Source organism: Phascolarctos cinereus, unplaced genomic scaffold (assembly GCF_003287225.1).
Source record: "Phascolarctos cinereus isolate Bilbo 61053 unplaced genomic scaffold, phaCin_HiC Scaffold_1;HRSCAF=81, whole genome shotgun sequence".
NCBI classification, from domain to species: domain Eukaryota; kingdom Metazoa; phylum Chordata; class Mammalia; order Diprotodontia; family Phascolarctidae; genus Phascolarctos; species Phascolarctos cinereus.
Window position 1 is genome coordinate 273,047,550 of NW_027555514.1, and position 14,045 is coordinate 273,061,594.

The following is a 14,045-nucleotide window of genomic DNA, read 5'->3' on the forward strand; positions in this document are numbered from 1 at the left end:
AAAACATACTATTTGCTATTTTTTTTCTTCTGTTGTGTTTTGTTTCCTCTTTCTGGTGGTTCCTCCTATTGGTTCTAATTCTTACTTACAACATGACTAATGTGAAAATATGTTTAATAGGAATGTATATGTATAGCCTATATCAGATTGTGTGTCATCTTGGGGAGGGAGGTGGGAAGGGAGGGGGAGAAAAATTTTAAACTCAAAAGCTTATGGAAGTGATTGCTGATAATTCAAAATAAATTAATTAAAATAAATAAATGCTTTCTGAATTAAATTTTTTTTTAAAAAGTAGCTTTCAGGCACAGTCAGAGTGAACTGGGCAAAGGCTATTTCAGCACAAAACTGATTTCTGAATTCTTAATTATGAAGAAAGGGAAAGAATAAGAAGAAGAATAAGAGAAGGAAAGAAGGAAGGAAAGAAGGAAGGAAGGAAGGAAGGAAGGAAGGAAGGAAGGAAGGAAGGAAGGAAGGAAGGAAGGAAGGAAGGAAGGAAGGAAGGAAGGAAGGAAGGAAGGAAGGAAGGAAGGAAGGGAGGGAGGGAGGGAGGGAGGGAGGGAGGGAGGGAGGGAGGGAGAGAGGGAGGGAGGGAGGGAGGGAGAGAGGGAGGGAGGGAAGCTGCAATCTGTAGACCCAGCTTACCCGATGCTCATTGATGAGGAGGTCCCGAGCAGCATTGAAGATGAGGGTGTGGAGGTGCTTAGAATAAAAGACGAGAGTATAGTCATAATCAAAGCCATAGATTTCAATGTCTGACAGGCTCGTTTCATTGTTGGAGAAAATTGCATCTGGATTCAACAAGTTGCTCATAATTGAAGGAACCAGGTCTGAAAGTAACAGAAAAGGAAAATCTTAGTTCTCATTAAGATATAATAAATCATGAGTCCTGGAGGACAGTTGGGATTTCCCAATAAAGAAGTGGGCAAGTGAATCATGGAAGGTTTTTGTTTTCTCTTAAACGAGACACAAGATGAACAGTTTTGTACTCAGGGGAGGAGCTTGTCAAACGTATTCCAAAGACTCCTAGCTAGACTCCTAGCATTCAGAATCTTCCCAATGGTTTTGCTCACTGGTTCTTAATAGTACAAATACATCCCATCTTAATTGCAGCTCCCTCATCTCTAGGAATCCTGCTTTGCCTCAAGCATGAATAATTGATTCAAATCAATCTTCCTAAGGCACAAGTCAAACCACATCCACATCGACCCTATCCCCAGCTCAAAAAGATCCCCTGGCTTCCTATTGCTCCCAGGCTAAATTACAAACTTCTTAGCCTGACGTTCAAGGCCCTCCATCTGTCTTTTCCAGCCTTATTTCACATTACTCTCCTTCACACATTTCACAGTTCCACCGAAACTGGCTTAATTGTTCCCTAAACTCCACATTCCCTCTCCTAACACCTAAATTCATTTGCAAAAGCCTGTAAGCCTCTCCTCATCTCCACCTTTCACAGACATTTCTACTTCCTTCCATTCCTATAAGGCTCAATTCAAGACTTCCAGGAAGCCTTTTGAGGCCCTCCTCCCACCCCATATCTCTTCCTAACTGTCAGCTTAGATGAGGAGTTCTGTCTGTGGATTTCATTTACCAATGCCATATTAAACCCAAAACATGACCTAATCGAAAGAGAGCAGCATTAGTGTTAGAGGTGCTGGGTTCAAATGTTTACTCTGCTACTGACTACTTGTATCACTTTGGCAAGTCACTTAACTTTTGGGGGGGAGAGAAGACAATGGGGTTAAGTGACTTGCCCAGGGTAACACAGCCAGTAAGTGTCTGAGGCCAGATTTGAACTGAGGTCTTCCTGACTTCAAGGCTGGTGCTCTACCCGCTACCCCACCTAACTGCCCCCATTTAACTCCTTAACTTCAATTTTCTTACCTATAAAAAAAAAGCGTTGGAATAGGCAATGTGGTATAGTGGAAAGAACATTCGCTCTGGAGTCAGAGTGCCGGAGTGCTTGTATTCGGACCCTACTTCCAAGATCGTATTTCTCCCTGGCCTCAAAAACATTATCCCTGACAGTTTCCCTCCAGCCCAAGGACCCTATCTCTGGCAGTGACTCATGAGTGGGTCCAGTGAGGCAATCTCTACCTGTTTCAAGGACAAGCTGACCTCAGTAGAATTTCCCTTGCACTATCTTGTATCAACAGAACTATCATATACTAATGCCTACAGTTACCATATACAATCCAGAGGTCAAGCTATAGACATCAACTCCTGAAGCTATCTTGTTATCGACATAACAGAACAAAATATACCCTTTAAGAACCCTCTCTTTCCCTCCTCCCCTCAGTTTCCAGCAGCGAATGACGTAGTTGTATGTTATCACCTAATTAGCACACTTGGCACATAATCCACTACTTTTCCTATATAAGCTTTAGCATCATTCCTGTTAGGGTACAAGTTCCCTAAGGACCTCTGCCCACTATAACAGGTTCCTTGAGAATCCTTGCCCACTGTACAGTGTAACAATAAATCTTTGCCACCTTGACTTGAAGAAGGCTTGAATCTGTGAATTCATTCCAGATGACCCCGTCCTTGAGAGGTCGAAATCTCTCAAACTACAACAAGAGGACCTGAAGAAATCCTGTTAGGAAAGTCCCCTCACCTCCCTGGGCCTCAGTTTCCTCACTGGTGAAATTAAAGTATTGACCTAGATGTTCTCTGAGGTCCTTCCAGCTCTAGCACCCAATGATCTAGCAAGGAATCTAAGATCCCAACTGACAAGAGTGGTTGCAACAACCAAGACTCAGTCACTGGCAGGAGGGAGCAGGTGCTTGGCCAATAGGGACATCCTCTCACCTATGTGGGACCTGTGCTTGGGGGGCGGGGGAGGTGCAGAGCAAGACCTTCTTACCAGACTCTGATATGGTCATGAGGCAGGTTGAATTCAATGAGCACAGTTGTTTTGGGGAACTGAATAGAGATAAAGGCATGAAAGAAGGGACCAAAGTCCAGAAAACTAAGAGACAAATTTTTAACAGAAAAAATGCTTCAGCAGACTGAGCATGGCCAAAAGAGGTGTCACCTTGGTGATGGAAGACCTGGATTCAAATCCTAGTTCTTCTTGCTAGCTAATAATATATGTAAAGATAATAGAGACAATATATGTGAAGAGCTTTGAAAATCTTAAAGCACCAAATAAATGCTATTATCATTGTTGTTGCTGTTATTATTAATTACAACCAAATCTTTATACTTAACAGTTTGCAGGAATGCAGTCTAGGAGCAGAGATCCAGACCTGGAAGAGACCTCAAAAGCCAACCCCTTCATTATGCAAATAAGGAAACTGAGGCCCAGAAAGATGGTGTGACTTGCCCACAGTCGCACATGAAGTAGGAACAGCATACAGAAGTTGCAGAGAGTCAAATTCAGGCTTAATGGAAGGGGAACTCCCAAACGATGCAAAGAAGTTACACAATGGTTGAATGTGGGCCCCTTAGGAGGGTGAAGGCTCCTCATCTCTGTGGGTCTTGAAGTAAAGATCATTTGTCTGAGCTTTTATAGAAAGAAGGGAAAGGCAGAGGTGGGAAATCTCCAGCCTCAAGGCCACATATGGCCCTCTAGATTCTCAAGTGCGGCCCTTTGACTGAATTCAGTCAGACCTAGAGGGCCTTGAGGCTGCAGGTTCCCCACCCCTAGGATAGGGGTTCAAGCAAGGGTTAAACTAGCTGATGTATGAGGTGCCTTCCAACTCCATGAATTCCTATCACTGCGCCATCATTCTAGCTGAATTTCTCTTGTTTTCATTTCCTTGACCAACATCCCTGCATGGGACAGGACTTCTTATGGACCCTTCCATCTTCTAATCTGTGATTATAAATTTATTTTTTTTTATTTTCAACATTCATTTCCACAAGATTTTGAGTTCCAAATTTTCTCCCCATCTCTCCCCTCCCCCCACCCCAAGACAGTTTCATTCTGAATACTCCTTCCCCTAACCTGCCCTCCCTTCTATCACCTTCCCCTTCTATTTTCCTGTAGGGCAGGATAGATTTCTATACCCCATTGCTTGTATATCTTTAATCTGTGATTCTAAATCCAACCCCTGGAATCACCTCTGACATCTTTTAACATAACCACAATGTGAAGGAAGCAGCTAGGTGGTTCAATGGATAGAGCACTGGCCCTGGCGTCAGGAAGACCTGATTTCAAGTCCAGCCTCTAACACTTACTAGCTGTATAAATCTCTTAACTCTTGTTTGCCTTAATCCACTAGAGAAGGAATGGCAAATCACTCCAGTATCTTTGCCAAGAAAACCCCATGGACAATACTGGCATGCTGTGGGTCCATGGATGAACAACACCACCTAGAGATAGCAGGCCACATGAGACACTCACCAATCGAGCAAAGATACGTTTGCGGCTTTCAAATATTGGAAAATCTGTCATGTGAAAGAAATATTGGGCTAATTCTATGTGTTGGCTGCCATTTACAGGCATATTTCAGGTCACTGCAAGGAAGAGCTTCCTGGACCCAGAACTAGATAAAAATGTCATCAGCTGTCTCATCAAGCAGCTGGAAGTATTCAACAATTCACACTTGTATTAAGTATTTATTATGTATGCACAATGTGCTGGGGATACAGAGAAAAAAAATAAACCATCCTTGCCTCAGGAAACCTGAATGGTGGTGGTGGTGTTCCGTGTTCTGGTTCTTATTGTCCTCCTCCTCCTCCTCCTCCTCTTCCTCCTCCCTTTAGTCCTTTTTGAAGAGGACCAAAGACATCAGGGAGGGTGCTGCCCTGACATGCACATGAATTGGAGTCAAGTGAGGCATAGCTGCACAAAGTCCTCAGCCTCACTCTCTCCTCCAGAGCCCTGGTAACCCCCCTTAGCAACACAGACAGGATTATTGTATTAGGCAAGGGGACTTCTAATCAGTCAATTAACACTTATTAAGCACCTACCACATGCCAGGTGCAGGGGATGCAAAGACACAAGTAAAATCTTTCCTGCCCTCAAGGAGTTTATATTCAGTGATTTACAGGTCCTTAAAAAATCACTCCACAAAACATGAGCCTCCACTTTCAGAAGGTACCAAGGAAACCTAATTTTCAAAGCCCTCAAAATCCACAAAGAAAAGTATTCACGCTGTTTTAGAGCTTGGAGGGTGCCTGCCTCTGCCAAATGAGGCCAAATGAGCCTGGATTAATTGTTTACATATTTTTCTACCTTCCCCCCACCCCACCCAGTAAGAAGAGGAATGAGAAGAACAAATTTAGAAAGCTGATCCCCTATTTATAGCAGAAGATGAGGGCCAGAATCAACAATTAGATTAAAAACACAGCCTGGCTCATTTTACCCTGCTGATTGAGGCTTTGCCTACAACATAATTCAAACATGGCTCCTACGAGACCTCTGCAGCTGCTGCCTCTTATGGGGCAGTATAAAAAGGCTGGAAGCGCCATACTTCAGCAGCTGACACTATAGCACGGGTTTTTTAACTTTTTTTGTGTCATGGATTCCTTTGGCACCCTGGTGAAGCCCATGGACCCCTTCTCAAAAATCTTCTTTTTAAATCCATAAAATCAAACATGTTTCATTGTTTGGTCAATTTCGGTCATGCCCAACCTCTTTGTGACCCCATTTAGAGTCTTCTTGGCAAAGATACTGGAGTGTTTGCTATTTCCTTCTGCTCATTTTACAGATGAGGAAACTGAGGCAGAGTTAAGTGACTTGCCCAGGGTCACACAGCTAGTACCTGAGCCTGGATTTGAACTCAGGAAGATAAGTCTCCCTAGACTCCAGGCCCAGCACTCTACCCACCGCACCACGTAGCTATTCTTACAATCAAACATATAGGATTGCAAAGGAAAATAAAGGTTATGAAAATAAAGATGTTTTTCTCCCATTAACATTCATATACCTCCTGAAATCTATCCACAAACCTCAGGTGGTCCACGGACCCAGGCTAAGAACCCCTATGGTGCAGGGAATAAAGCACCGGATTTGGAATCAGGAAGACTTGAGTTCAAATTCTGCCTCAGACATTTACTGGCTGCAGGACTCTGGGCATGTGATTTAGCCTCTCTCAACCTCAACTTCTTCATTTGTAAATTAAAATAATAACAGCACCTAGCTCCCAGGGTCGTTGTGAGTATCACATATGCATATATGTATAAATTCTAACTCCTGATGCTGCTGGTATCATAGCGACATTGGTTTTTCCTCTTTAACATAATTAGGAAATCACATAAAAAGAGTACTTCCAAGTAATTTCTAGAGAAAATATGGTGATTTTTTTTTAAAACAAAAAAGGACTACCAATTGAGCCTCCCTAATTTCCACCCTCACCAGTACTAAGCTGACAAAAGATACTAAGTCAAATCAAGACCTACAACACAAGAGTGAGGTCTTCTGTTTAATATAAAAAGGAAGTATTTTTGGTATTAATTTTTTGTTTACTGTTACAAATATTTATTTTCTCCCCTTCCTACTACAGCCTCAATAGAATAACTTTTAAAAGTCAAAATAAAATATTCATAGTTCAGCAAAACAAATTCCCACATTGGCCTTGTCCAAAATGGCATATTGGAAGGATTCTGAAAAACATAGACAGTGGCCCAGACCTTGGACATATTCCACTATTCCTTGTAAAGTATTTAGTCCCAGTTAGTGTTCAAAAAAGGTTAAGTAATCATCCTTTTCCCAAAGCCCTCAACATGAAGATATCCTAGCATGATCCTAGGGGATTGGGTTATAGCCATAATAAGTGATGGAGATAGATCCAAGGGTTGCGTAACTGGCGACTCCAAAAGCACTCACAGACTCACTGGGGAAGGTCTCTCTCTGGCCCCATGTGGAAGAAGGGAAATTCCTGAATCACATGCACAGAAGTGGCGACAGAGTTTTGGGGGCAATCTCAGCAATGAGGAACGTGATGGAGCTGGTCCCAGGAAGTGACCGAGCTGGAGGACAGCCACATGGAGCACAGAGAGCCAACCTGGTGAAAATAATCCTACCATACGGGGGAAACTCCAGACTGAGAGCTGAGCTGGAAGCTGTGGGATCAGTGGACCAAGAGAATCAGGGCAACCAGGGAATATCATAGCCGTAGCAGCAGCAAGAAAAGGAGAGGGGGAATGCACAGACCACAGAAGAAGGTACCAATGAGATGTTACGTCCAATCAAGCTTCTCAAGTCAAACTGAGCTAAGTGCTGGACTAAGATGCCTGGAACATTGTTGATCCTCAGCAAAAAGAGCTCACCAGAAGGAGACTACTTCTGCTGGCTTTCTGGCTGTTTAATGCTTGGTTAGCATTCTTGCAGACAAGCAGGCCTCCTAGAGAAACATAAAGCCAATGCCATCATGCCCAGTGGCTTATGAGAAGCGAGGGTCTGAGCTGGAAAGATTCTGAAGAGAAGCCCCCAAGGCTGAACCGAGTGTACTCAGAGCTGAGATCCTGAGCAACCAGCCCCATTAGAACTCATAGATTTATTTCCAGGAGTGCGTCAAGTGTTGAAGAAAATCCCCAGAGCTTTAGGGAGAGAATATTGGTTACAGAGTACACTTTAAGAATGTCAGAGGGGTTTACAGAGTACAGATTGGACTGTCTGCAAACGAGGTGTAAGGGGTGGAAAATCAGAGAGATAGAAATGTGCACAAAGGATGGGCAAGACTAACAAAGATCATATAAGCTTATTTTATAAGATATATATACTACATTGTATGTGTATGCATACGTGTGTGTATATACAAACATATCTATATGTGTGTGTGTGTATATGTGGATCTATGTGTGGGTGTATGTACGTATACACACACACACACACACACACACACACACACACACACACCCCTTTCCTTACATAAGCATTTTTTAAGTCACTCCCTGTTCTCCTGAAATGCATTCCAAGGCTTCTCATTCCCTACAGAACGAAGGCCACACTCCTTGGTGGGTCACAAATTCACAGAATTTCAGAACTGAAAGAAACCTCAAAAACCATTCAGTACAGAGGTTCCTATCCTTTTGTGTAATCTGGACCCCCTCAGGCAGTCTCCTGAAGTCTATGGACCCCTTTTCCGAATTATGTTTTCAAATGTGTAAAATAAAACGCATGAGAAAAGAAGGAAATTCTGTTGAAATGAGGATGTAATTTTTTCTCATTCAAGTACACAGACTCCCTGAAATCTGTCCAAGGACCCTTTGTTCCCAGGTTAATGACCCCTGTTTTACTGTAACACACATACACAAAAGAATCGCTTCATACCATTTTCCATCAGCAGGTCTGCTTAGATTTCATTCCATAAATAACATGTCTCCCCTCCCTGATCCAGGATAAGCTGATCACCTGAAATTGCATCACTATGCTGACCGACTCAGATTTTGACACTCAACACCACCTCAACTCTCCCTCTTTTGCCTCTACCTTCTGATTGGAGGTATAGAGGGAAGGGCATTCGATGTCCCCCAGAGTTTTCCTTTATAAAGGCCTCATGACCTTCAGATAACTCCCTTTATCATCAGCTACTCTGTTTGGTTTTTGTTTTGTTTTGTCAGATGTTTTACTGAGTGCAGACATCTGGAGTGTTGTAAAAATTGTAAAGCATTATCTATAGGTTCAAAAAAGAGTAAGCCACGTTGTCCCCACTGTCAAATGTGTCAGGTTTGGCACACAGGATGGAGATTAACAAAGCATCATGGGAGTACTAGGGTTCCTGAAAAGCTTCTACAATTTGGAAGAGGGTCTTAATCATCTGAAAAGCAAAGCTGTTCACACTGAGTGAATTTGCATGTTCATCAGAGGTATCATATTTTAATTTTTCAAAAATATATATTTAAAATCTTAAATTTTAAAGAGTAATTTCACTTGGAGAAAGATTGTTTTTTTCCCTAAGTGAATTTGTGTCTTCATTTCTCAATTACTTTTATGAAAACAAAAATTGGTATGGCTCTTTGAAATAGCACTGTTTATTTCTGAGCAATGAGCAATATTTAAAATTCATTTCTTCTTAGGTTGTTGAGCTGTATTAAATTTAAAGAGGATAATATCTCCATTTTCAACTATAATTTCTACTTTGTTGTCTGTATGTCCCAGCAACCTTGACAGCATTTTCTGAACCTTCCTCTTTAAAATCTTCATATTTCATTACTTCAGCCATAACGAATCCATTTTCAAAATAGGTGCGAATCTTTCTTACTGCCTGAGGAGGCTCTGTCCCTTTCCCGGGCCACGCACATACTTCATCTGGGCCTGCGGTGAAAAACGATTCTAGCTGGAGCGCTGCACAGCCAGCCTTAACAATCCTTGGCAAAGCACTGCATGTCACCTTCTCTTCCAAACATTTCTGTTCCTCCTCAGTGCTCACTTCTTACAACTTGTGTCCCAAGGCCCCATTCAAAGGATGGACAAAGGCACCTGAGTCCAGCTTGCCGGCCCACTCTTTAATTTGTATCAACCATTTGTTTTTCTTTCTAACATTGTTGGTTGCCCTTCATTCTCAAAGACGACCATGACATTAGGGAGGTGTTGTCATGACTTACAAATGAATTGGATTTAAGTGAGGAAGGCTGTGCCCAGTCACCAGCTTCACTCTCTCCTCCAGAGCCATCTGGGTCCAGCAGCAATCCTTCTAATGTAGTCCTTTTCCGAAAGTTGATCATTGGTTTTGATTCAACATCTTGATCTCACCGTCATTCCAATCATGATAGAAGTGTACAGGTTTCTTTTCACCTATTATTACTATCATCTTAATTGATTATTAATGATTAATAATAATTAACATAATTATTAATTATTAACCAACAGTTTTCTTTTGCACATTATATCATATTCAGGTTTTAATTTCTTGTTTCCTCCTCTCACATCCATTATTTCCTCATCTTGAAGTCAAAGCTCTTCTTATGTTATCTCTATGTCTTGACCAGGATCCACACTCTCTTCGACATGAGTGAGGTTATCATCTTCAAAGAACTGCATTTGATAAAAGATTCCATTGCAGGTGCTTATATGAGACAAAAAAGCATTTCCTAGCCCCTGGATGGCATGAGCTCCTTTCAGAAGGCCAGTAATATCAACTACATTCAAAAAGGCTGGCATTTTGCAGGGGTGGAGAACCAGCAACCTCGAGACCACATGTGGCCCTCTAGGTCCTCAAGTGTGGCCCTTTGACTCCAAACTTATTATTTTAAAAGAATTTGTTCTGTGAAGTTTGGAGTCAGTCAAAGGGCTGCACTTGAGGACCTAGAGGGCTACATGTGGCCTCGAGGCCGCAGGTTCCCCACCCCTTGTAGGTTTGTGATATTAGCACAAAAAAGAACAAATCTACCATCTGGCATGGGTACTCAACTCTCATCGCGAGCAAGAGTGCAGAATGGGATGTTTTCTGCCACTGCCTGGCTCTTTGTCAGGACATCGAAGAAGGCAGATTTCCCAACATTTGGTAATCCAACAACATCAGTTTTCAATGAGGTCCCAAATCTTCCCATGATTGGCTGTGGTTTAATTCCATCACCTCCTTTTTTGGGGGCATCTTGCTGAGGGGGCCACTATGACACAGAGCTCCCCAGAGCACAGGGAGGCCCATGGCAGCAGGAGGCGGGGAGAGTGGAGGGAAGGAGGGATGAAACCTCACGCTCCTATGCCCCAAGTTCCCTGGTGGCTTGGCTGCCCCTCCCCCTTTCAATTTCCCCCATCATACCACAGCCTTTTTGAGGACAGGGCCTGTGTTTCTTTTTCTTATTTATATCCCCAGGGCTTAGCACAGCGCTTGGACTGAACTGAATACCCGATAAGTGGTCAGTATGAATTCTACTTCAAGATTTCCACTGAGAAGAAAGCCACCACTTCCCATGGTAACTGCATGCCACACGGCCATGCCACTCTGGTTGCAGGGAAGCCTACATCAGCCTCTTTGCAATTTGTAGGTATCACTCCCCGTTCTGCCCTAACCAAACTGGACCCATCTTGTCCCTTTTTCACCTGACAGTTCTCCAAAAACATGAAGATACCTATCATAAGCCACCCTCTCTATCCCTCCCCCACTCTTCTCCAGGCTTAACATTGCTGGTTCCTTCAATCAAGCCTCATATGACATTCCCTGTGGAGTCTAGACCTTCTACCATCTGAAAAGGTTGCTTTCTTTGGAATGCTCTCCAACTTATCACTGCTCTTTCTAAAACTGTGATGGGAACCTGAGATCATCTAGTTAAATCATGACATTGTTACTGATGACGAAACTGAGGCCTAGAGCAATGAAGCAAAGCGACCAAGGTCACACCGGTACTGCGTTGCAGAAATATGTTCAACCTTACGTCTTCTGACACCATCTCAAGCATTCTTTCCATCACACAGTGCTGACAAAGCTTTCTGGTCACGGCCCATCCCTCAAATCTTAAAGCCCACTACTGCCCTACACACAACCTCCATTACATCTGGAATGGTCCACTGGATGCTGCTATAAATTCCTGCTTCTGCCATATAAAGACAAAACAAAAATAGTCTTTTTCCTCAAGAAATTTACACTCTAACCGAAGAAGATGATATGTAGAAGGAGGAAGATTGTTTCAAGTGTAAGACACACACACACACACACACACACACACACACATCCCTGCTGAAGCAAATAAACTGAATCACTCTGCATTGTATTGAGGGAGTATATTCATTTATCAAGTAATTATTTGCCAGTTTAACCAGCACCGATTTTCCTTTATGAGTCAAGAATCTCGACTTACAAGGAAGTTCCAGGGCTAAAAACTTTTCCATGAGGCCTCTAAAACGATTCTAAGCAATTCCCTTCGACCACAAAGCTTACTACAAAGTTACAAAGAAAGAATAGAGTGTTCCCATAACCACAAGAGAAAAGGAGACAGACACACATTTCTGCCATTGTGTCATAATAAATTAGTAACATATAAAGTCAAGGACTCTCAGATGAGATACAGATGTTGCAAAATACAGACAGAAATGCAAACAAATGAAATTTTGTTTAAAAAAAAACTAGGAAATATTACAAAAATTATAATATATTCTACTCAGTTGGCATGTGAGCAATTAATCTCAGGCTCAGCAACTAGACACTTAAGCTATTAGCCTAGTTATTTCAGTTGAATTTTGAGACTTTCAGAGGCTCTGTCTTCAACCCCATCCCTTCCCCCCACACACACACATTAACCCTGTATTTACTTCTTTTAAGGACTGTTTCTTTTTTGACTTTTTTTTCCCCAAACCTAGCTAGCTCAGGGCCTGGCATGTACTAAGTGTTAAATAAATGCTTGATTCTTGATACAATAACTCTCTATCCATTAGGTCATACTGTCTCCCCTTTGAAAATATACCGAATTTTTTAAGTCCTTAAAGTTCATTCTCAATTTTTCAGCAAGCAAAAACTTAATCCCTTAATAGATTTTTTTTATTTTGACTTTTCCCCATTTCTATAAGGTTTTCCTTTCTTTTTAATGGAAATATTGCCCTTTTATGTTTTTTACCTACAAGACAAGGTACTAAAAACATAAAAAGTGAGGAGAAAGTGGGCAGGGGTGCAAAAAAAGAAAATAAAATTCAGTCATTCCAGCAATTACTTATTGAGTGACTTTTCAAGAACATGGGTTAAGAGAGGAAAAGGCCTTCACCATTTTTTAAGATATACCAAACAGGACTGCTTTGTGAACCCAATAAGCTATATACATAGATCAAGCCAGCTCTTATTAATTCCTTTAAAGTTGGATCAATCTCCTTCCCAATGGCTCCACTCACCATCCCCATAACTTCTAAACTAAAATACCCCTTCCTGGCCACCACTCCCAAGATTTCTCCCCCATTAGAATGTAAGCTCCTAGAGGGCAGGGTCTGCCTTCCATTTTGTATTCACTTAGCAAAGTGCTTGGTACTTAAGCTTAATAAATGCTTTTTTATTTATTCATTTTTTTATTCTCTCACTCTGCTTTCATGTATAACCTCTAACTACCAAGTAACTGGCAATGTGGTAAAAAGAAGTATTGAACTTAAAGGGCTAACCTTGTCACACGGCAGAACCTGAGTTCAAATCCTGTCTCTGCTATTTATCACTTATAAGACCTTGGGCAAGTCACTCCACCTCTGGACCTCTCCTTAAAACATGGTTGGACTAGATGACTTCTAAGGCCCCCTCCAGCTCATGAGCTGTCATCTCATGTCTCTAAGGGGCAATTTTTTAAAAGCACTACAAAACACATATGTATACGTATATGTGCATGTATACATGTTGTTCAGTCATTTTTCAGTCATGTCCAACTCTTTATGACCCTCTGAGGTTTTCTTGGCAAAGATAATGGAGTGGTTTGCCACTGCCTTCTCCAGCTCATTTTACAGATAAGGAAATTGAGGCAAATAGGGCTAAATGACTTGCCCAGGGTCACACAGCTAGTGTCTGAGGCCACATTTGAACTCAGGAAGATGAGTCTTTCTGACTCCAGGCTAGGTATTCTATCCACTGTACCATCTAGTTGAGATACAGATATAGATTTAAATATAGATATAAATACACACACACACACACACACACACACGGCAAACCACTGCTGTATCTTTGCCAAGAAAATCTCAAATACAATCACTTAGAATGAGACATGACTGAAACAACTGAATGACAATGTATATACATAAAGAAACACATACACACACATATACATAAATACATATATAAATCTACCTGTCAATATGGGTATGTACACACTGATATGTGATAGAAAGACATACATAGATACATAGCTAGATGTCTTTTTCAAATTTTCTTTTAAAACACATACCTAGGGCTTCTTCCCATGACTAAAATTTCTAATAGTACCTTGTTAGATGAATGACAAACCCCTCACTGAAATATGGAGAGAGCAGACAGCCCCAGGCCCGTCAATTTGAATCCATGTCCCCAGATGAGGTAATATTGACCCTCTTTATATTTGCATTCACAAGGGCTTCATCTGGCATTTTTGGGGGGCCTTTTTGGTAAGGGAATTGGGGTTAAGTGACTTGGCCGGGGTCACAGAGCTAGTAAATATCGTGTGTCTGAGGCCGGATTTGAACTTAGGTCCTCCTGACTCCAAGGCTGGAGCTTGTC

General features: G+C 41.9%; 1 protein-coding gene and 1 pseudogene across 2 annotated transcripts in view; both read right to left on the reverse strand.

The window, feature by feature from the left end:
• The window catches only part of NT5DC3 (5'-nucleotidase domain containing 3), a 78,060-nt gene that overhangs the window by 38,708 nt on the left and 25,307 nt on the right, over window positions 1–14,045 (reverse strand). For both annotated transcript variants that reach the window (XM_020982369.2, XM_078146875.1), the window contains exon 2: window positions 643–827. In XM_020982369.2, coding sequence (XP_020838028.1) covers window positions 643–827 — 185 coding nt within the window. The remainder of the gene's footprint in view (window positions 1–642; window positions 828–14,045) is intronic.
• LOC110205960 (obg-like ATPase 1) lies at window positions 8,951–9,894 on the reverse strand (annotated as a pseudogene).